General features: G+C 37.0%; 2 protein-coding genes across 2 annotated transcripts in view; one reads left to right on the top strand and one right to left on the bottom strand.

The window, feature by feature from the left end:
• Positions 1-690: 690 nt before the first annotated feature.
• On the bottom strand, positions 691-17,753 carry mkks (McKusick-Kaufman syndrome). Its single transcript, XM_039738216.1, has 5 exons — positions 17,512-17,753; positions 7,829-9,154; positions 5,074-5,255; positions 1,988-2,098; positions 691-1,174 (listed from the first exon to the last, which is right to left on the bottom strand). The coding sequence occupies exons 2-5, from the start codon at positions 8,811-8,813 to the stop codon at positions 734-736; spliced, it is 1,719 nt and encodes a 572-aa protein (XP_039594150.1). The 5' UTR covers positions 8,814-9,154; positions 17,512-17,753; the 3' UTR covers positions 691-733.
• A 35-nt stretch (positions 17,754-17,788) lies between these two features.
• LOC120516506 (SLX4 interacting protein) overlaps positions 17,789-22,125 on the top strand; it is a 183,771-nt gene continuing 179,434 nt past the window's right edge. The window contains exon 1 of the mRNA XM_039738217.1: positions 17,789-17,940. The gene's annotated coding sequence lies outside the window, so the exon portion shown is untranslated. The remainder of the gene's footprint in view (positions 17,941-22,125) is intronic.

Genomic DNA, 22,125 nt, shown 5'->3' with positions numbered 1-22,125 from the left:
ACGTAGTTACTCTGCTGTGAACATTCTCTTGTGATGATACTACTTTTTGTAAAGTGGAGAACAAGACTACAACCATGACTATATACATACCAGGTATATATACACTCACACACACCATTACAGACACTTTACCTTTTTAAGAATTAACCACCGCTTTATTATACAGTGCCAGAGAAGACAAGGGTTGGTTGGCTGGCATCCCGGCCGAGGCACCTTGGTAATGGAAAGGTGGAAGGAGAACACCACCCAGTTTCATGTGACTCCCCAGTCTGACGGGTGGCAGCAGCTCTTAGGTGGGTCTCCCATACACACAACCTCAGGGCTTAACTCTGCTGGGTCTCATGGGAGACATCAGAGGGAGCTGAGGGGAGCAGGTTCTGCCAGACCCAGAAGTGCTCCCTGGATGCAACGTGGTAGCATTGGAAGTACACTCCCGAGTCTGGTATACAGGAAGATATTCCTCCTCATTCAGGGATATTGAGACAGAGGGAAAGGGACAAAGCTCACTGAGGAGGAAGAGACGGAGGAAAGGAAGGAAAAGAACAGAGAAAAAGAGAAAGGTTCATTGTGTTTGGTGTGCTGGAACGTCTCATATTGGCAACAATAGCTTAAGGGGAAAATTGGTTTTATGTGATAAAATAATGATTTCTGACAAATTCTATGCACAGACAGATTATAAGACTATAAAAATAAAACAAACAGGTTTTTCTTTAGTCTTTTAATTCAAAATTATTTAATTAACATCTTTTACAACGTAGTTAAAATCCAGGACCAAGCTTGCCGTTTCGACTGCAACCTGCAAAGCATTCATTTTGGCAGCAAAGGAGTCCAGAACAATACATTCTGGGATGTTTTTCATCTGAATGTTTTCGATCAGCTTTGGTGAAAAGGTGTCATAGTTACCATCCAGCACCACCCAATTCATGCTGTTTGATTTTTCAATACTGCCACAGGCACATTGCGTCACCAGATCACTCCATTTGCAGCTGATGGGCTCATTTGCCGAAACTATCCATTTGTGGCCATGGGATAGATCTATAAGACACTCTCTCCCTTCATGATCTAAAGCCCGTGCTACATGTTCCAATGAGGAGCAGAAGCATCGTGCGACCACCATGTATTCTGTGGCGGTGCAGTCAAGATCAGCAAGTTCACAATTCATCTCACTGGTGACCTATACATTTACAAAAACAAAAACAATGTCATTTTTATGAGTGTATCTGCCGCCAGCTCTTCACTTAGTTCAATTAGAAAGGTCAGGAAAATCTCTTTCCTTAACTATAAACATGGAAGGGCTACTAATACTTGTTTGTTTTTTTAGAAGATACGGTACAATCTGCCATGTATCTTCACATTCTATGTTGAACCACCGTTTCTTCCTCTACAACAACAACATTTATTTATATAGCACATTTTCATACAAACAGTAGCTCAAATGCTTTACATAATAAAGAATAGAAAATTAAAAGACACAATAAGAAACAAAATAAATCAACATTAATTAACATCGAATAAGAGTAAGGTTCAATGGCCAGGGGGGACAGAAAAAACAAAAACTCCAGACGGCTGGAGAAAAAATAAAATCTGTAGGGATTCCAGACCATGAGACCGCCCAGTCCCCGCTACACTTTTCCTTAAGAGACAGCAATGCACTACAGAATGTAAGCTTGGGTATACCATGCCGTTAATTTGTATGCAGCGTGGCAGAGTGTGCCCCAATATTTTTAACTAATGGTCCTCTCGCCTTATGCATAAGGCACCCCCACAGCACAGAATGACGTGCTATATTCTGTCTCAACAGCTGAAAGCCTATACAGTTGAGATGCTATTACAAATTTTGTGGAAATCAGAGGGCCATGAAATTGAAATATTTACTCTAACCAAAGCCTATTTATTCAACATTAATATTGCAGACAGCAGCAATACACAAAAAAAGTTTGCTTGAGGAAACAATGACTCATGCATCTTTCATGAACTGGATACTGACCTTATTTCTGATATAGGCTGACAAATGAGCTTCTGTACATCCTCCACCAAGAAGAGCAAACTGATCCTTCAGTGTAAGTTTTAAAACATGTTCTGCAGCCTGACACGCAATCTAAAGGAACGGGAGAGATTCACAATCATCCAATGTTAGAACAGGATTTTCAATACAGTTACCACGATTGAGATCACAACGGTATATTATGTAAATAGTCCGATAGTAAGGTACAGTAAAATTGAGTATTCTGTGATTTTCCTGTTGCCATGCTACAAAACATTTTTTTGATTAGTTTTGTAACAATGACTTCTACTTGGAGGATAAAAATCACAATAGAATGCAATTAGTGAACTACATAGTTATTTCATAAAATGTATTCTGTTTTCAAGATATACAAGTAATAGTCATGTTTTATAAAATAATGTATAACTTTATTGAATCAATTCAGCTACTTTTAAAAAGATCATTCAGAAACAAAACATTGTAATACAATGCAATTCAAATGAAAATTAAAATAACATAGCATGTACGACTCTATGTTCCAAAGACAATCAGTGAAACGTTGTATTCAACCTTAGCACCATGTCAAATTGTTCCTTATAAAGCAAAAAATGCAAATAAGCTATGAATGATATGCACGGGTCTGGCATGTTTATTTTGCATTATGAAAATGCGTTTTTGCCAGCTTATGAACAAATCCTCACATAGAGAAATTGATCTTTTTTAATCATAGTTGACAGAGAACCTCATTTTGCCACAAACTTATGAAGGGTGGATTGGGATTGTTCAAACTGAGCAGAGCAAGTCTTTGTGCAAGTTGTGTATATAGGATATTACAACTGTTTTTTATAACCCATGTTTATCTCATACAGTATTACTCCAAATATTGCTGTGTATTAAAGTTGTGGATTAAAAAAAAAAAGAATAATCACGTCAATCAAAGAGATATACATTTATTTTTAGTCAAAATAGTTAAAAGTGTATGGCATCATTAAAACATGTGAGCTAGCGATGCAGGTGTTTGGCGACACTGACTAAAATATACCCAGAGCAAAACATAACACAAGGAAATTTCAGATGCGATACATGTAATCGATGCAAAATTTATGGTAAAAATTGGATGTGGTAGGCATATACTGATCCTGAATGCATTTTATGAATAACTCAAATCCATTTATTATTTCCTGATATTTTAATTGAAAAATCACTTCCCAAAGTTCCTCAAGATCAAATTGGGATAAATTCCTTGAAAATTGCTGACATACGCTAAAGAGTAGCTGTCTGAACGTCCATCTAAGCTAGGGAGTATCAGTTCAGGAACAGATATAGAGGAAAGCTGGATATCTGCTTTCAATGACGTTTCTAATTTAGACATCCAAGAAGAAGTACGTCACTGTAACATTAAATTTAGAGCTTAATGATTCAAAACATACAACTACAGATCTCTGCATTGATAATGTAAATGCCACAATCTTTAGTGTTTTACACATTGAAAACTATGTAGGTTAAGGAAAACCAATATTGGCAATTATGTACTGGGACAACAGAGAACTGTTTTTCTGCCTTAAAATGTGTATAACACTGGTTCCATAACATTAGTGAGCCACTGGGTTGCTGATAAATTGATTATAATTATTGTTGACTGGAGCAGAGAGGAAAACATACAAAGAAGAATCAGAGACACATTTGCTGTGACAGGATAAGGGAATTAAACCTCTATAGTCCTGAACAAAGAAGAACTTCATCCAGATCTTCAAAATTCTTAAAGGCCTTAATTATGACCTAGTAGATAAATTTGATTAAATACAGTAGTAAATCATGTACTGTATATATGGACACTGATGAACATTAATGGAAGGGTTTATAAAACCAAAGCCAGGATGTACTTCTTTACATAAAAAGGAATGGAATCTAAATCAAGCTAACGGGTCACACAGCTGAAAAGCAGAAACAAAGACAATTTTTTTTTTTTTTTAAAAAAGTATCTTAATAACATTTTGGGACAATTTAGCTACTAGCTAACAAAATACATTAGATGGATTAAATGGTCTCATCTCATTTGCCAAACGCTGTCAAATATGTCTTTTACTGCCTTTAATCAGTTAAACCAATGACTGAAGATAAAAAGGCTCCAGATAGAAAAATGTTTCATACAGACATTTCTTCCTTCAATGCATTGGTTTATATTATGTTGGTGTTTCCCCAGGATTAATTATTTTGGATGATAATTTAGATACAGATGATTACTGTCCTGACTGATAAATGAAATATCCCCACCATCCAATCCAGGAGTCACACTCTTACAGCACTTTTAGCCACGGGCTCGTTCCACCATGGTCTGCTAATTAGTGCCTCTGGGGGTCTTTGCTGCCCACTGCTATCAGGCAATTCAGTGCTTCCACTCAGCATACTTTAAGTTCATTTTAAAATTTCTGTACAATATACAGTACATTTATTTTATCATCAAATTATTGGCTGTATTTGTCCTGTGAGTCTGTATCACCATTTTTTTTTTGGGGTTTTTGCTGCTGTATGGTTCTGAATTGCCCCTAGGGAATAATGTTTATCTAATTTAATAAAAAAAAAAATACATAAACTATTTTATTGTCTTTTCTCTCTCATAGTATAAATGATTATAAATCCTCCACATTGAGACTTGATGTCATAAGCAAGACTTAATATGTGGCCAATGTGTATGCACTCTGTGGTCATAACGGCTACCTAACATTCTTACATTCCATCTCTAGGCAAAAACAAGCCATTTATCAAATAGCCAACACTAAAATTTGTTTTATGAAGTATGTTGTTTTCAACAAAAAAAAAAAAAAAAAACTTATTGTGCCTTCTTTCTCAATTTTTGAAATTCATTAAGTAACATGCCTTTCCTTTACTTCAAAACCTTTTTCTTTAAATGAATCCTTTGTCATGGGAGGCAAGTCTACCTTATTTAGAAAGCACTGCAGTGCCAAAACAGTACCCTTACAAGGATGTAGAGAAACATTATACACTGCAAATTTCTTAACCTGTGTGCTAAACATTAAGCTACCTGCTGTGCCATCCAGGGTAATGTTATAAAGCGGATGAAAGCATACCTTAAGTTCATTCAGTGTGGTTTCATTTCTGTTACAGAGCACCAATGTATACACACAAGAGTCCTCAAAAGGAATTAAATGTAGTAATCGCTTTGAAGCCACAGAAACCAAGTCAAGACCCTTTAGCTGCCCATAACATTTGCGTGGAACTGCAGTTTGAAATGAAGCAATAGCTGTTGCACCTGTTTAAAAAGGAATACAACCAGGGACAAATTTTAGAAACTGCTCAGAACTGAACTACTCAACAGTGTAAAGACAACTTGATCAAATGCTCCATTAACCCCACTAGAAGGTAGCTTGACTTTTCTGTAGGAAGAGGGTTGGACCTGCACTCATATATCAAAGACAGGAGGTGAAAAAAAGCACTACTGTATTGCGTGTGTGTATTATTTATATATATATATATATATACACATACACACACACACATACATACATATATATTTATATACACACACATCCATATTTATATATAAATATATACTGTATATACACATACAGTACATACATACATCATACATATAAATAAATAGACATCTTGATGTTATCCTTATTGTATCAGGAAAATGTCTCGGGTGGTACACTTTTAATTTTTTTTGCTTGATTTTTTTTAAGCAGTAAATGTGCTGCAGTAAATTTGTTAAACCACCTGGGTTGCTCAAGGGGACAATGTGGCTGTAGATCAAGTTATCATGTACTGACAATTAATTTAATGTGTTAATGTTTCATCTAGATCCTAAATAGAGTATGAACATTCAAGTGTTAGAATTGAAGAACAGGCTCTTGACCAATGAATGAGGGGAGAGGCAGGTCTTCAGTTCAAAGGCAGGCTTAAATTCTGTTCATTTGATGAGCTCTCCTCCTCCACTAGATCACCATAAGGTTGTTGTCTGCCTCCACTTTTATTTTTCACACAAACAGCAGCAGGAGTTTACATAAGGATGGGAATATTGTAAAATCAGCAAATGTGAGATTATCATTATTCGTTTATTACAAGGGGCAGTCATAAACTTACTGGAGACTATTTTTCTAAGTGATGTGCAAGTTCCATAAAACAAAGAATACTGGCCGAGGCCTATAAATCCATATGAACGGTTATTAAGGGTTGATTTTTTTTATTTATGCTGTATCTGCGGAATAATTGTTCTCCCTCGAGTCAAAATAAATTTTTTTCTGCTGAATGATCTTATACATAAGGAAGATCAGATTCTCACTACATTGCGGAGCAGGGGTGGGCAATGTCGGTCCTGGAGAGCCGCAGTGGCTGCAGGTTTTTGTTCCAATCCAGTTTCTTAATGAGAAAACGATTATTGCTGATGAAACACTTACTGCTTAAGTGACATTTTGATGCTTTATTGTAGTGGTCTTACTTGTTAAGGTTCTCCACTCTTGATTGCTTATTTCAGTCTTAAACAGCAGCATTCAATGTTTTTAATGGCTCCTTATTAGCAATAAAATGTAAATGACAAAGCAGCCAGCAGTTCTCCATCCAGTTTGTTTTCATTTACATCTGTGTGTGTTCATCATTCACTATTTAATTTAGTAAAACGTGTAATAGAAAATGTGACAGACTGTTTTAGGCTTCAAATCATTTGGATGTTATCCTTGGAAAGGAAAAAAATCTATGATATAAGAACCTTACATTGCAGACTAACAAGCCATTAAATAAGGTGTGAGACTGGCAAGGATTAGTCTCTAATTAAGCAGTTGGGTTGGAATGAAAACCTGTAGCCACTGCGGCTCTCCAGGACCGACACTGCCCACCCCTGTTCTGGAGGAATGTATTAGCTTAAGTTTCTTTTCGACCACTTTCTGAATTACTAATTAATTTCCTGCCAATTATTAGAAGATACTTTTCTCCTTAATTTAAATGGATTTGCTTTTTAATATTCAGAAGCCTTGTTTCTTCTTTTTTCCTTTACCAGCAATCAAAGAAAAATAAGATGACAAACAAGCCAACAGACCATGAGGTAGCTTGATCCAATTTGTACCTATGTATCCATCATACAAAATCTGCTTCAATTAAAAATATTTGGAAAACACAACAGTGCTCTTGTCCACAAAACATATGGATGGATACCTCAGAAAAAAGAAAATCAGCAGTCCTGGCAATGTCTGGTGAGGTGGAATTAGGGCACTAAAATTTCACAATTTAATTAATGTGTATCATTAACAGCAAGAAATTGCTTCAAATTAAAAAAAGAACACCTAATTGGAGCAAAAATGGTAGATCATTAGGAACCGAGTTTTAGACCCCAGATTTAGCTGGTCATCTGATGTGTATTATCATTATTCTTTAGCTGCTAGTTAAGGAAAACAGAAAGAAGAGGTTTCAATCTTTAACAAAGAAAATCAATTAAAAGTCAAAAGTAGGCCATTCCATTAGCAGCAGTAATTGCTTAATAATGAAGAAGGTAGTTAGAATGAATAGCCAGCCACTGGAGCCCTCAACGAACAAAGTCAGACACCCCTGGATTAGGGGTGAAAACATAAAAGATGTGTCATGTAAATAAACCTTAGAGATATACAATAAAATGAACTGTGATAAATTTCTTCTCAATTTCCATGGAAAATTAAAGTCTCCAGAAAAAGCATGCACTTCTACATCCCATTCTACATTATTACAGAGCTACTTGAAAACTATTAAAAGGACATCCAAAGTTTGACCTAAATCAGATGTTAACTGTAATTTAAAAAAAATAAATAAATAAAATAAAATTTAAATTTTAAATGAATCCAAAAAAAAAAAACTTACCTGTGATTTGGGTCAGTGGTTCCATCAAGGCATGACCGAGGCGGTCAACAACAATCACGTTATGCTTTTTCAGCTGCTGCTTAAGGGCAGGATGCACCACCTTTTGACACACCAGAAGATCAACATCATCAGCGATTAACTGGCTGCCTAAGGTAAGCAGCGATTCCAAAAGGACTGCTTCAGGAGACACACCAGTGCATGCTTCCACACCTCCATTGACTGCCTCAGGGAGGTCTCCAGACAAGGATGCACTAAACACCATCACTTTAATACTTCTAGAAGGTAACTTTGTGTGCACAAAGTTAGGACATGTGTCCAACAAATCCAATAGCAAGCCAGGGAACAGTGACGACTTATCGGCTCTGTGGCCCTCTATGGAATGCACAATAGTTTTACCAAGCAAAGTATTGCCTCCTATATGGCAAGGAATGGTGTGCAAAAATGCCTTTAGCAACAGGCAGCTTATGTGCTGCACCTCTTTAGAGTTAAGTAAGCAAGCAGGTTTACTAACTATGATGCTACGTGCCAGAGAAAGCAAGACCTGGGTGCTACTAAAATCAATTTTAAGCTTGCAGGCACAACTGTCACTGTTTAAATAGTGAATACAATCCCCTAGGAGATGCTTGAATATTCTGACTATTGTATTAGAATGAAAGTTTAGCTGTAGAGCGCTTTGAATTAGATGGCAGCCGAGGATGCTGGTAAATAAGCCACAGTCACTGAATCGCGAGATGTGGTTCAGCACTGATGCACACAGTAACTTGAGAAGGGGGTCAGAAACTGGGACTCCACGGAGAAGAACTAAAGCTGTGGAAGTGGTCTGGACGTGACCGCCCCGATTGTTGTGTATTTGCTTGAGTTGGCCGCAGGGGCCATAACAAGATGCAAAGATTTGCTCAAGCTCAGACAGCTGCTGTTGAGTGTTGCCATCACTCAGAGGATCTGACAGGCAAAGGGCAGATCTTTGAACCTCTAGGCGGGACATCTTTCAAAATAAAAGTATCATTTTAATTTTAAAAAGCCATACTGTTTATTGTGGTACTTTTCAGAAAACTAAAAAAAAGAGCCCACATACTTTATTGAGAACAGTTTGTCTATTGGGACAGTAGACATCATTTTGATAATTAATCTTTGACGCGCTTCTGTTTTGACTCCACATCTGATTGAGCTGAGCTTTTTGCGGTCTTCTGTATTACGTAAGTACCAAAGTGAATCCCAAGAAAAGCAAGTCCCGCTGCAAGAAGAAAATTTTTCCGTAGCCAACTGGTAGCTTTCATTTTGTTTTTCCTTGTTGCTTCAAAGAAATAAGATGGAAATCTTTATAATCTGAAAAGGAAGAAGAGGGGGAAGAATTCAGTTGTGTGTGCTGATATCAAAGTGGAGTTCATGACGGGGTTACATAATACTAGGCATTTAAACACACATTTTACTAAATCCTATAAAAATCTCCATATGCTTTGGCAATTAACATATGATTACACATTATAGTACAGAAAAAAAGACAGTAACCCTGATCTAAATAAGCAGGTCAGAACACTGTTGGATGGATTGATGGACAGAAGTACTTAGCATTTGTATCACTTATCTGTTCTCTTAAAGAAGAATTTATGCACTTTTCTTATGAGAATTAATGGCAATACTAATGAAAACACTTTGCTGATTTGTGCTATCTTAACTACAAGAAAATGTGTTTTCTGCAAGCAGAAGGACAGAGGCCTATGTCAAAGTTGAGTTGGTTTTCCTGGTAGTAGTTTCGTGACTCAATATTGATGATATATACATCTGCAGTTGAAGCCAGAAGTTTACATACACGTATGAAGTGAATTTTAAACAATTCACCCAAACCCCTCCACAGATTTTATACTAAAAACGCATACATTTTGCATATTGTTTAAGACATGTAATTTGTGCAGGGTAAAAGTAATTTTTTCAAACAATGTTCAAAGACAGATTATTTCACATTTTGACTATGTCACAATTCTACATACACTTTGTTAACTGTGCCTTTAGATGACTTGGAAAATTCCAGAAAACGATGGAAAGCCTTTAAGCAATCAGACAATTAGCCTCATTGGAGCCAACATGTGGATGTATGTTAAGGCCTACCATCACACCAAACTCACATCCTCTTTGCTGGACATGAACATTCAAAAGAAATCAACCAAAAATTCGGGTAGGGATTATATATCTATTGTGGACAACTATGTACTGGACTTTATTCTTACATCAGAGAAGTACTTAATTATGACTATTGTTTGTGAAATCGGACATTTGAATTGCTGTATTTTTTTCTTCATTACAATTTAAATTTATTAGGAGGAACCCAAAATTGTCTCCAACTTCTCGACTCATACTCCACAGCCCTGGTGCGGACGTTCACGGCTTATATCCTTTTTGACAGGCATAAAATCATATGGCTAAAGCCCAGCCATTTCTAAACCTCTCCTCAAGGAACCCCACAACGTATGCATACTGTGCAGAACACCAGTTTGTGTGATAAATAACATCACTGCACACATGCAGTTCAGCTAATCGCTATCAATAGCTAAATAATTTGAATCAGGTGTAGTGTCATGGAATTTAATGATTATGTGGAATGACTGGAGTGCCTCAAGCAGAGGTTTGTTTTATTGTAACACTTCTTCCTCAAGGAAATTTTCATTAGTGGGTGGTAACAGTATTTGTTGATAGGCATGAGGGGTTTGAAAGATGGCACCACTAATTAATTGTAGCAAAAAAATGAGGAGTATCAAAACATCTTTTTTATAATAAAATATCCATACAAGTTTTCAAATAAATTATAATAAAAGGATATCTGCAAAACGCACATATATAAATCTATTTAATAAAACACTAAGGTCTATGCGTGTCTCCAGTCCCTCAGTTTGGCTTTGGTGATGCAATCTAAAGATTAAGTGCGAGTGTGAGATGCAGGATGTAGCACAAGTCAAGAAAGAATCAGACTCACAAGGGTATAGAGGAAGGTGCACTTATGGTAATACATATAAAATATATATTCTTTAAATGTATTCTTTTGCCTGCCTTTACCAGGTAACTTGGCTCGTTTTGAATTAAAAACACATTCACAAAAGGCATTCAAATATTTTATTTAAATCACATTTTGTAACTTGAAGGTCAGAATACTATTTGTTTTGCATTATAAGTACAAAGAATTTGAGAGATGAGGGAATGCATTTCCTTTGGAAGTGAGAGGAGAAGTCTCATAATAAGTTAAAGGCTGTGTTAGATTTACATCAAAAAGCAAATCACTGCCACTGCAAGTAAACAACAGTGCACGACTTACTATGCGATTGTTTCTATGTTTTAACACTAATTGAAAGACTACAAATATAATACAGGGTGAGGGGGATTTTGGCAATCATTCAATGTAAAGAACACCCGAACATGAACAGAAAAACTGTGGGGAAAGTAAAACACGTATCATAGACAACTCTGTTGCAGTATGCCCCCTTGATAAATTAATTCAGTTTGCTTCAGGATTGGATGCCACTATGCCTATTGATTACAGAGTGGGTGATCGAGATTACTGATCCACTTACCCACTAATCTCAAAGGTAGGGGAAAAACCATGGTCTAAATATATAGCATTTTGACAAGCAAATAATAATTCATTACACTTATATAGCTCTTTTCTCACTACTCAAAGCGCTACTACACAGGGAGGACCAAGGATGAAAATCCATGATCTACCGCTGTGCCTCCTCTGTGGTATAATACATGTTACTGTCTGGGTAACAAGATTTAAAAAGGATTTTTCTTGTGTAGTTCAAATGTTTTGCACAGTACTGTATTCTGCCTTTTGAACTTTTGTTATAGCTGTATTTCTTTTCAGTATATTTCATGTTTTCCCTAAACAAAATACATCAGCTTCAATCATTTACTAAACATCATTTATTAATTGGCACATTCTCTTCTAGTATACATGCTGAAATTGTTGTGAAAAGACTTGACAATTCCCACCCCTAGTGTACAGTACATCCATGTTACCAATATACTGAAAAGTGCAGATTCTTCCAGCACATAGATATTTATGAAGACAATGAAACTTTGGGTGGATTATTACTTATACCTCTGTGACTCTGACTTTGAGTATTAATAGATTTCTTCATTACATTTTTAAATGCCAAGATATGGCGATTTATCATTGCTTTAATTGAAAAGGCAAATCATAACAGTCCCAAAGTTATGCCAATGGCAAATAAGAACTCCAGTTGCACACAGATGCAGGTTTTCAAGAACAAAATTCTTTGGTATGTTTTTTCTAGGCAAAGTTCTCAACTGCACATGCCTTATTGGGGAAAAGCTTGGTTTTTCGCAGGGTCAGCCATTGTACAGCGCCCCTGGAGCAATTACAGGTTAAGGGTCTTGCTCAAGGGCCCAGCAGAGTAAGATCTCTTTTGGCAGCGACAAGGATTCGAACCGGCAACCTTCTGGATACTAGCACAGATCCTTAGCCTCAGAGCCACCACTCCACCCTATTTGGAATGATATGGAATTTATTGTATCCCTATGGACATAAAGTCACCCCCAGTCAAATATGACTGAATTTCACTGACCCATGTTCTGATACATGAACAACAAACTGCTACTCACATAAGGATACTAATATACTATATATCAGATGTATTTTAAATCTCTCCAAACAGGGGAAAAAAATTACGAAGATACAGTATATTAAGCACGCTAAAATTGTTGAGAACTAAGCCCAACATTTAAAACATGCAGTGGAGCAGAGAAAGAAATAAAACACACAGCTTGCAACACAACTTATTTTCTTGAATCTATGCTAACATAGCTAAAAAGAGATGGCACTACCAATAACCTAGCCTGGAGTGCAACGATTACTTCAGAACTTATGTGCAACTGAAGTAATCTGTGTTATTCAACTGATCATGAAATATGTACAATTAGTCTCATAATTTCTAGTCAAATTTTTGATGTGGTCCCCATTTTCAGGGCAATATAAAATTTGTTTCAGGTGCATACCACTCTACTGATCATCACCGAGAGGATTTTTACACCTTGTTTGTTGTCTACCTGTTATCAATTCAATTGTTTGGATATGATGTCTATATAAGGTTCCACAGTTGACAGTGTGTATTGGGTTGGAGAATATCAAGCCCTGAGGTTCAAGGAAATGTTGTGATGCCCAGCATACTTTTTCTTCAACCGGGAACAGAGACAATCACAAACCAAGGATGAACTGGAAAATCAGGACACATAATACAGCAGGAGTATGTGTAAATGTGCAAAGTGATTTTTATTAACAATCAGAATACCCAAAATACACACCTATGGAGAGGCTGGGGATATCCACCAGTTGTCTTCATCCATTCTCACAGAGCACAATGTCAGAAAAAACCCAGAGCTAAATGTCATGCCTTAACCAAGAAGACTCCAGGCTGCAATCACTGTCAAATGTGTTTTGACGAAGTACTGAGTAAAGAGTTCTAATACTTGTGTCAATGTGAAATTTCAGTTTTTAATTATTAATGAATTTGCAAAGAATTTCCAAAATTCTATTTTCACATTTTCAGTCTGAAGTACTGACTTTTGTTTCATGTGGGGGAAAAAATGAATTTATATGATTTTTACGCAAGGCTGCAGCAGAACAAAATATGAAAAAGTAGAAAGGTCTGAAGTTTTTTTCCTATGTAACAGCCAACATGTTTGCTTATTAGTCATCTGCACAAGAAGAGGAGACAGTGAGCTTTTGCCTCAGAGACGCAACATTGGGGGTTTAAATTCTTGTGATTACCCACTTCTAGAGGAGTTTTCGTCTTATATCGGCACAGACGTGTTCAGTTACTTATTGATTTCAATCTGGATTGGTTTATGTGGGTCTTGTGATAACCTGGAATCCTGTTCAGGATTAGTTCTTGCTCAGTGCTGCTTTTTTAAGGCAGGTATCTGTAAAACCCAGAATATGGCTGTATATCAATAAAGGGGAGACAGTGATGATGGGGAAAATCATTGATAACATGGTATTTTTGAGTTGCGTGTGGATCAAATCAGTACGAAATGGCAGAAAAGGTTGTTCTCACTAAACTGAACTGTCTTAAAGTGGACAAAAATTATACTGTCACTTTAAGTAAGTTATTTATTTATTGAATTTGTTATTAAATGTACTTTTATATGCTGAATTAGGAATCAAAAACAGACAAAAACATTGTCGAAAGTAATAGTAAATTTGATTGGTCCATTATTCTCTTTAGGAGTGTATCACAAAAAAGGCCAAGCTGAATCTGTCTGGCAGCACCCATTAACTTTGTCCAAAGTTACAATATAGGTTGCAGATTTAGATTACCGAGACACAAAAGCTGTAGATTTAAGAACTCTTACTTCAAGTCCTGTAAGCATTCTGAATTCTAGTGGTTGGAGGAGCTCTGATGCACAGTGAGTTTTTTCAATTAACTTTTAGAATACAACATTCTTGCAAGCAAAAAAATCTTGGTGTGTGACTGGATTGTAAAAACATGTATCGTATTATAATTGTGGAACTTTTTGATTTGGTAAATTCTTGCTTTAAAAAAAAAAAAATCCTTGTGGATAACAGTGTCCACCTAACCAAACTAAATTTCGGACCCCAATATGCTGACTAGTAAGCAACAACCCAAAATTCTTCTCCTGAATCAACATTAAGAAGGTGAAACAAAATTCACACTACCTGTCACTTCTCACTTTGCGGAGGATCCTGTGATGTAACATATGTTACTATACCAGGTTCAGGAATATAAGCATCATCACTATTCTTGTGGAAGATCGGGTTTGACTTTATTTTGAACCAGCCCCAGTGCACAAGGGCAAGACCAGTTCCCATAACAATCAAGACTCTGTAGTTTTTCCACACTCTGTGTAGACCCATAGTCTGTGTAGTACCTTAAGGAAATAAAGGGAAATACAATTATGGTTAAGTTAAAACCCACTGGCGAAAGATCATTCTCCAGCTACCTTGGCTGAAAATGCAACAAGGAGGGCACTGACAGTTTACAAATCATAAATTATTCTTCAATAAATATATTAATAAAACTTGAGCTGTTAATCAAACCTCAAAATGGATTAATGAAAAGACATACTGTGAATACTATTCTGAAGAAATGTTTGCACTGATTTGTGTTTTTTGTATCGCACACCCTCATAAACCTTTATCGTAAAGAACATCCCTTATCTACAATGGAGTGTTCGATCAGAAGAAAATATGAAGCTGGTTTTACATTAAACATCATTGAAGTAACGACAGAAATTGGAAACTGCGCTGTTGCAAAAAAATTTGATGTGTCTGAGAAACTGATGTGAGATTGGAGGAGGCAAGAAAATGTTAATTTAAAAAGAAAAAAAAATTAAGTATTGCATTTTTGAATGGGGCGTATAAGTTGGGGTTTGATTTTAAGATCGATTTTTCTGATTTCAAGACCCTAATTATACGCAAGTATATACAGTATAATAAATATTTATAATAGTGCTCACATATTCACTTTATAAAATAACCCCAGGATAACCAGAAAAGCTTAAGAGTAACTGAGGCAGCATACGTGAGCATCATGCTGTGGCAACACTTTATAAGAATGTAAGACACATTTTTGTTCGACAAAGCCCACTCCATTCAGCCCAACATACTGTAGCTCATCATCTTTTAATTCTCTTACTTTAAAAGCTGATGATACTTTCAGGATCCCAATATACTACAATATAGTAAAGTATTAGGTAATCTAACAAACAGTAAATGGATAGAAACATAAATAAACCTAGCATACTCCTTCAACTGGTGTATAGTGCGCAACATTAAAAAAGGAAGCATGTTTTGCAAACAAGTATCCATATAAGCACATACATAGTGCTATACAAGTCTTAAGTATTTTTCATAAAATGTGGAGCAAAGTGGAAAGGCATTCAAAAATAATGCCAGAAACAGATTTTATTAATCAAACTTCCTACAAAGTGCAGGAAACAAAAACATTGAAATCAAAATTTGGTTTGACCACCCCAAAATTTTTCTTATGTACACATTCAGGCAGGTTCTGAAGGTCCCTCACTAAGCAGAGTTCAGCACTTTAACAACTTGATGGAAGTAGTGGTTTCAGAGCCTGCTGGTCAGGGGACATGATGCTGTTGTATTGTCTGCCTGAAGGTAATAATGCCAATGATGACTGGTTTACCGATTATTTTCCAAGACACAGACTAATATATGAGTTGTGTAGATCAGAGACCTCACCATCAATAATTTGTAGGGCAGAACACACTACCTACCATCTACTAGGCTTTGCGGCTGATATGGGAACTGCACTGTCCTCAGACAATGATGCAAGGATGCTATCATAAGATGGACAGATTGAAAAGAACAGTCAAACACGGCAGGTATAAAATGATGCGAGGGCGTGCGTGTTTCATGCCAATCTTCATTCTACACCACTTATCCGGTATGATCAGTCCATGTAAGAGTCTCAATGATATGCACACTAAGGAACTTAAAACTGCCCACCTGCTCCACAGTGTCTATTATACAGGAGTGTATGCCTTCATGCCTACTGATGGTCACTATAATCTCTTTGGTCTTGGCTAATTTGAAGGAGAATTTACCTAATACAACTTGGTCAGGGTGCCGATTTCCTCTTTGTATTTAGCCTCGTCTCGGGGGGTTGGGGGGGATTGGACCCATCACCGTTGAGTCATCGGCAAACTTCACATTGATGTTAGAACTGTCTTTTGCTTTTCATGCATGTGTGTTTGTAGCGGAAATACAGGAGAGGACATAGTAGTTATCTCTCGAACACTCCCGCGTCGACAGCGAGTCATGCCACCCATTCTACCCACCTGGCACTGATCCAACAGGAAACATCACCCAGCTGCACACAGTGTTGTTCTGATCCAATGCGCTAAGCAAGCAATTATAGTACAGTATTAAATACTGAAGTGCAATGTACAAACAGTATTCTTACATATGATCCTAGCCTGATAAATTAAAATAAGAGCAGATAGTTCAGTCCAACAAAACCACAAAATGGCTCTTCCTGTTTACGGCATCAGCAGGAATATTAAATCAACCAAAGCTGGGCTCTGGGCACAACCAACACACACAGTTTTTGAAAGATCAGAAAAAAATACAGAGGATGATTTACGCAGAGAATGATAAGACACGGATCATTAACGGAGGCTGTTATTAAATCAGACTAAACAGAAACATTACTCCAACTGCGGCGAGGAAGATAAACCACTGCCACAATCCACAAGTTAGCAGGTCATTCAATAATGAAACCTAAACAACGGCTATGAAGACAGCGTAGCAGGATTTTCAAATCCCAGACATGAAAATTGTACGCCTTACGCCGAAGAGTGACGACTTCAAAAAACACAGAAATTCAATAAAAACCCTTGAAAGGTGCGGCTTTAGGTACATACAAGCACTCTTGACACGCAACATATAACGGGAGTCGAAGGAGATCTAGTCAGCATGAACACCTTTACACCAAACGGCTTCATTACGCTAAAGCAGGTAATATCTCAAAAAACATTGCCGGAGAAAGTAAGTCATTTATGACGCATGTTAAACAAACGTGGATAATTACCATCTAGGAAGGACGACGAACCTAGTTAACACACTTTCCAGATTTGAATAAAGATTAGAAACAGATAGACTAAACCAGAAACTTAAAATTATATTTAACCTTCAAATTACCACACCACTCCAGACCGCAGCCATGTCGAATTCTTAGCTGTCTTCACTATTGCCAGTTTAAATAACTGATGTACTGAGTCGCGAAGCTCTGCGGTGGAATGTCTCATGTAGTTCCTGGGCCTAGCTGTACCTTTCATACCGATTCGGCACTCAGTCAGCTTCAATACATGTGAAAAGTAGTTTACAGCGTCCCACCACAGGCAGCCGCATTGCCATGACTACAGCTTTGGCTGACGCCTGGGTCCTTACCTCTTGACCACGTGACAGTTTCAAATCAGCCTGGCGGAAATTCGTAATACGCTACTGACGTTTTGTCTGAAAATAACTGCTTTGAATTTACGTATATACATTTTTTAGTTTTTGTTTGTTGATTTTAACTTCAGACTTGATCGACTTACAGCAGTTCTCACATTTGACGGTAAGGGTAATTTGCACGTTATTTAAGAGTCTTTTTTTCGTCGCTTTTCGCAGTAATTGAATGGCATTGCAAATTATGAAAGCTTTAAAAAGATAAGTTTTGAAAAATGTGCAAAACATAAATGTTTCTTTTTAAGATATTTGGAAATTTAAATTAGTTTCAAACTTAAGTTTTTGATTGGTAGGACAATTTTACATGAAGGTTAGAGAGAAATATATTTGTCCCTTGGAATAAATTTGGCTTTTTACAGACGCTCGATAAATAACTATGTATTATTATATTATGACAAACAACAATAAGTAAAACCCTATCATATGTATTTAGAAATGAAAATACGCATATAGGTGCATTGCGAATTTCGGATGAGCATACATTTGCAGGGACGTGGCTCTTCATTGGGGCTACGGGCACGCAGGAAAAAAAAATACCATAAAAATGATGTTCGGTAATAAACTCTCTGGTAAAATAAATAATTCATAATGGATTCTGTGTTGGTGCATTGCAAAGGGCTTGATTCGTTAAAGTAACCCAAAACCATAACATTTCCACCAACCATGCCTTGCAGTTGATATCGAGTTTTTCATGTCAAATGCTGTCTTTGGTTTTCAGCAAACATGCTTTCTGATATTGTGGCCAAATCAACTGTCTTTGCCTCCTCTGTCCAGAAGTCCTAGGGCCTCATGTAGTAACGGTCCATACGTCTGTTCCTGTACTCATTTCAAGATGTATAAAAACTGAACTTGGCGTTAAGGCATGCAGCTTTTCACGCCGCCAGCTTTACCCTGTGCGTACGCAAGTTTCCACTTGGAATGGCCAAGCTGTTCCAAATACCATAGATGCTTTAGCGTTGTTACGCTTAGTGCACCACCACAGAGTAGTTTAACCCACTGCATCTGAGTGTGGAATCACAGCTGTACAGCAGCTGATTGAAAAGCTGTATGGCAGGCTGTGTCCAGAGCACTGAGGATTATCGGGATACAGCATCTACCCTGGCGAACATTTATAGCACATGCTGCCTCAGCCATGCACAGTCTATTTGAACTTTGCCCATTTGGCAAACACTTCAGATCCTTTCCTGCATGAACCTCCAGGTTCAGAAACAGTTTCATCTCTAAAGCTGTAAACACACTCAATCTGTCCATCAAGTGCTCCCGGTAGAACTGTTTATACTTAGAATTACAATAACCTCACTGTAAACATGCACAACCTGCGCCACTTTATAAACTATTTGCACTATCTGCACTATATGTTCATATGTATTGTACTTGTGCTTTCATATTGTATATTATTCATTGTTTTTATTGTATTATTATTATTACTGCTTATCATTTTATAGGAAAACCCCATGCTCGCTTTGCTCACCAACCCCCCTTTTTTGTGCTACGCACCAGCCGCTTTGTGTCTCTGCTGCTTGTGTTGTGAAGAGAGGGACTGAACGCAACCCAAGGAGACATGGTCACTTCTCCGAAACCCCCTGTTAAACGGTGATACAACGGGAAACACATACAGTTTTTTTTTTTTTAAAAATCACCTCTTTGCTTGGTCATCTGCTGGCTTGCTGCTGCCATGCCACGTGGTCTGCATCTCGTGCGGCGCTGCAAACATTTAAAAGCCTGTACAACAGATGTCTTTGTCATCTACTCTTTGTCTTTTATTTCTGGCCTCCGGTGTGGTTCAATGTCTTGGCACAAAGTCTCTTCTCGCGGGACGCAAGTTCTTGATATTTTTATAGATTATAATTTAAAAATGGAATAAGAGTCTGAATATCTAACAACATCACATTAAAGTTTCGGTAAATTCTGAAAAGAATATTACCAAACATTTATATATAGGTTTTAAAATAAGCCCGATTTAAAGCATGACAAAAAGGTGACATAAAAAGTCACATAAAATCATTGCACTTTTAGGATATGGTTTTTATATATACTGTATATAATATATACAGTATATATATATATATATATATATGAGAGAGAGAGAGAGAATTTTATGGAGGATTTGCAAATTGAATCTCATTGTACAATACAATAAAGGAATTCAGTTCAATAGAAGAGATTGCGTATGTACAGATGAGGACCATTAGCTTCTAAGTTGATTTAGATTTCCAAGAGTTATCTAAGATGAACTGCATTAAAGTATGTATATTACATTATGCAGATTTTTTAGCTTAATTTAAATAATGTGTACTCTTAATAATTAAACGTGTGGGCATGCTGGCACAGCAGTAGCGATGAGCTGCCGCCCCGTCCAGGGATTGTTCCTGCCTCATTCTGTATGCTTGCTGGGGATGCATGGAATAATTTAAACATGTACTACGAAGATATTTTAATGTTTCCTAAAAGTTCTGAAAAATCGGAGTTTTAAGCTTAAAGATGGCTTGACATTTACTAAAGAGCTTATTGTGTGACGATTGGTTACGCAAAGGAAGGAAAGGAATTAGGGGTTGGTATGTTTGAAAGAGACAGTACTGCTGCATTAAATTATTTCATCTAGGGTGTCGAACATGGCGCAGCACGCGTCTTGTGTGAGGCAGGAACAATCTCTGGAAGGGAAGTCAGCTCATCGCTACCACTGCGCCACTGTGCCCTCACGTTTAATACATGGTTTAATCCACTTCATCATGAAAATGATATCAAGCATACATTTTAGTATTTTAGTTGTACAGAACGCTGTAATATGAATGTAATGTATTGTGTGTCCTGGTGGTATAAGAGAAAGCCCATTTAAGAAGCACTTAGTGAATCACACAAATAGAGCACATGCAATACACAGCATTTAACGTGCTACTTTAGTTACGAAGGGATGTAACAAACTCTAGTAAACTTAACACTGAATTTAAGATTAAGTTTACAACATTCTTCTTTAGTTAAAAAATAAACTATGAGATTAAAGTGGACATTTCAACCTTTTTTTTTCCACTGCGTCCTTATTTTTTTTTATTTTCTCTGTACCCTAATACACTTCCGTATGACAGTCAGATGGTGGACTACGGTTCGCCTTTTCATGTTGACATTGATATCGATATCTGACCACTTCTTTTTTTTATTTTGGGCACTGTGTGACTTTCTGAACTTGAGCTTCCGAGTTTCTCCGTCACTCTGTATTGCTAGATCAACTTCCTTTTGTTGTTTATACTACTGCTTAAGCCAACAAATAGTACATTTTCCCTTGCCTCCACTTTGCATTTGCTGAAATTCTGTTTTTTTCAGGTGCTTGTGCCATTGTCTTTAACCAAAAACTAAACGGGGAATGTGTTATGTATATTGATTTGCATAATAAAATATGCAAAATTCTAGGAGGAATCAGGGTGGAACAGCAGGCACGTGCAAAGTGTGTGGAAACATGGTTTTGTGCATCTGATTTTTTTTTTTTTGTGCATATGCACATTTCCACTTTTGTCCATATGCTATGTTTTACTGTGAGTTCTACACACTGCACTTGAAACTTTAGTCATGTCCTGATGTTCTTTTTGCTTTCTGCTGGCCAACCTCCCTTGGAGATCTAATTTGTGCAGGCTTTTTCTGATGGTAGAGAGCTACACTTTGATATCAACAGTAGCAAGAGTTACCTGTAGGTTCCATGATTAAATGGTTTTTAGAAATTTCTTTTAGCATCTTGTGTTCTGCTGTCAGGCTGAACTTGCTGTAATGGCCTGGCCTCGACTAGTTGGCAGTTGTTTGATATCTTCTTCACTTGTAGAAGATCTTCAGGACAGTGGAATGGTTGATTTCCAGTGGTTTGGAGATCTTTTTAAATCCCTTCTCAGACTCATATGTATCTAAAACCTTCTTTAGGAAGGTCTCAGGAAGCATTTTCAGTCTCGGCATGGTGATAATGCACACTTTAACAAAGAACAAACCATACTAAATGTCTTTCGTTTAAATAAGACTGGTTCAGACAAGATCCCCTCTGATAGTGTTCTAATCATTTGCTTCTGATTTGGTGGATCTGATTCTAATTTTAGGTATAAATAAATAGACATTGACATTGGGATAAACCTTTTTTTTTACATGCCTGAACATTTTTGACATTAAGTTATGCAAGAGCACCATCTACTGGTAGCATTTGGAAAATGCTTGTTTGACTTTTTTACTACATTGACTGTCAATGGGATATTTTCCATCTGCCCTCCAAGAGTGACTAAACAAATAATTTAAAGTAAGTCAAATGACAGAGGACCTTTAG

This window comes from Polypterus senegalus, chromosome 16 (assembly GCF_016835505.1).
Source record: "Polypterus senegalus isolate Bchr_013 chromosome 16, ASM1683550v1, whole genome shotgun sequence".
In the NCBI taxonomy this organism is placed as follows: Eukaryota; Metazoa; Chordata; class Cladistia; order Polypteriformes; family Polypteridae; genus Polypterus; species Polypterus senegalus.
The sequence above is the reverse complement of the archived record's forward strand: the minus strand, read 5'-3'. Positions and strand labels throughout refer to the sequence as shown.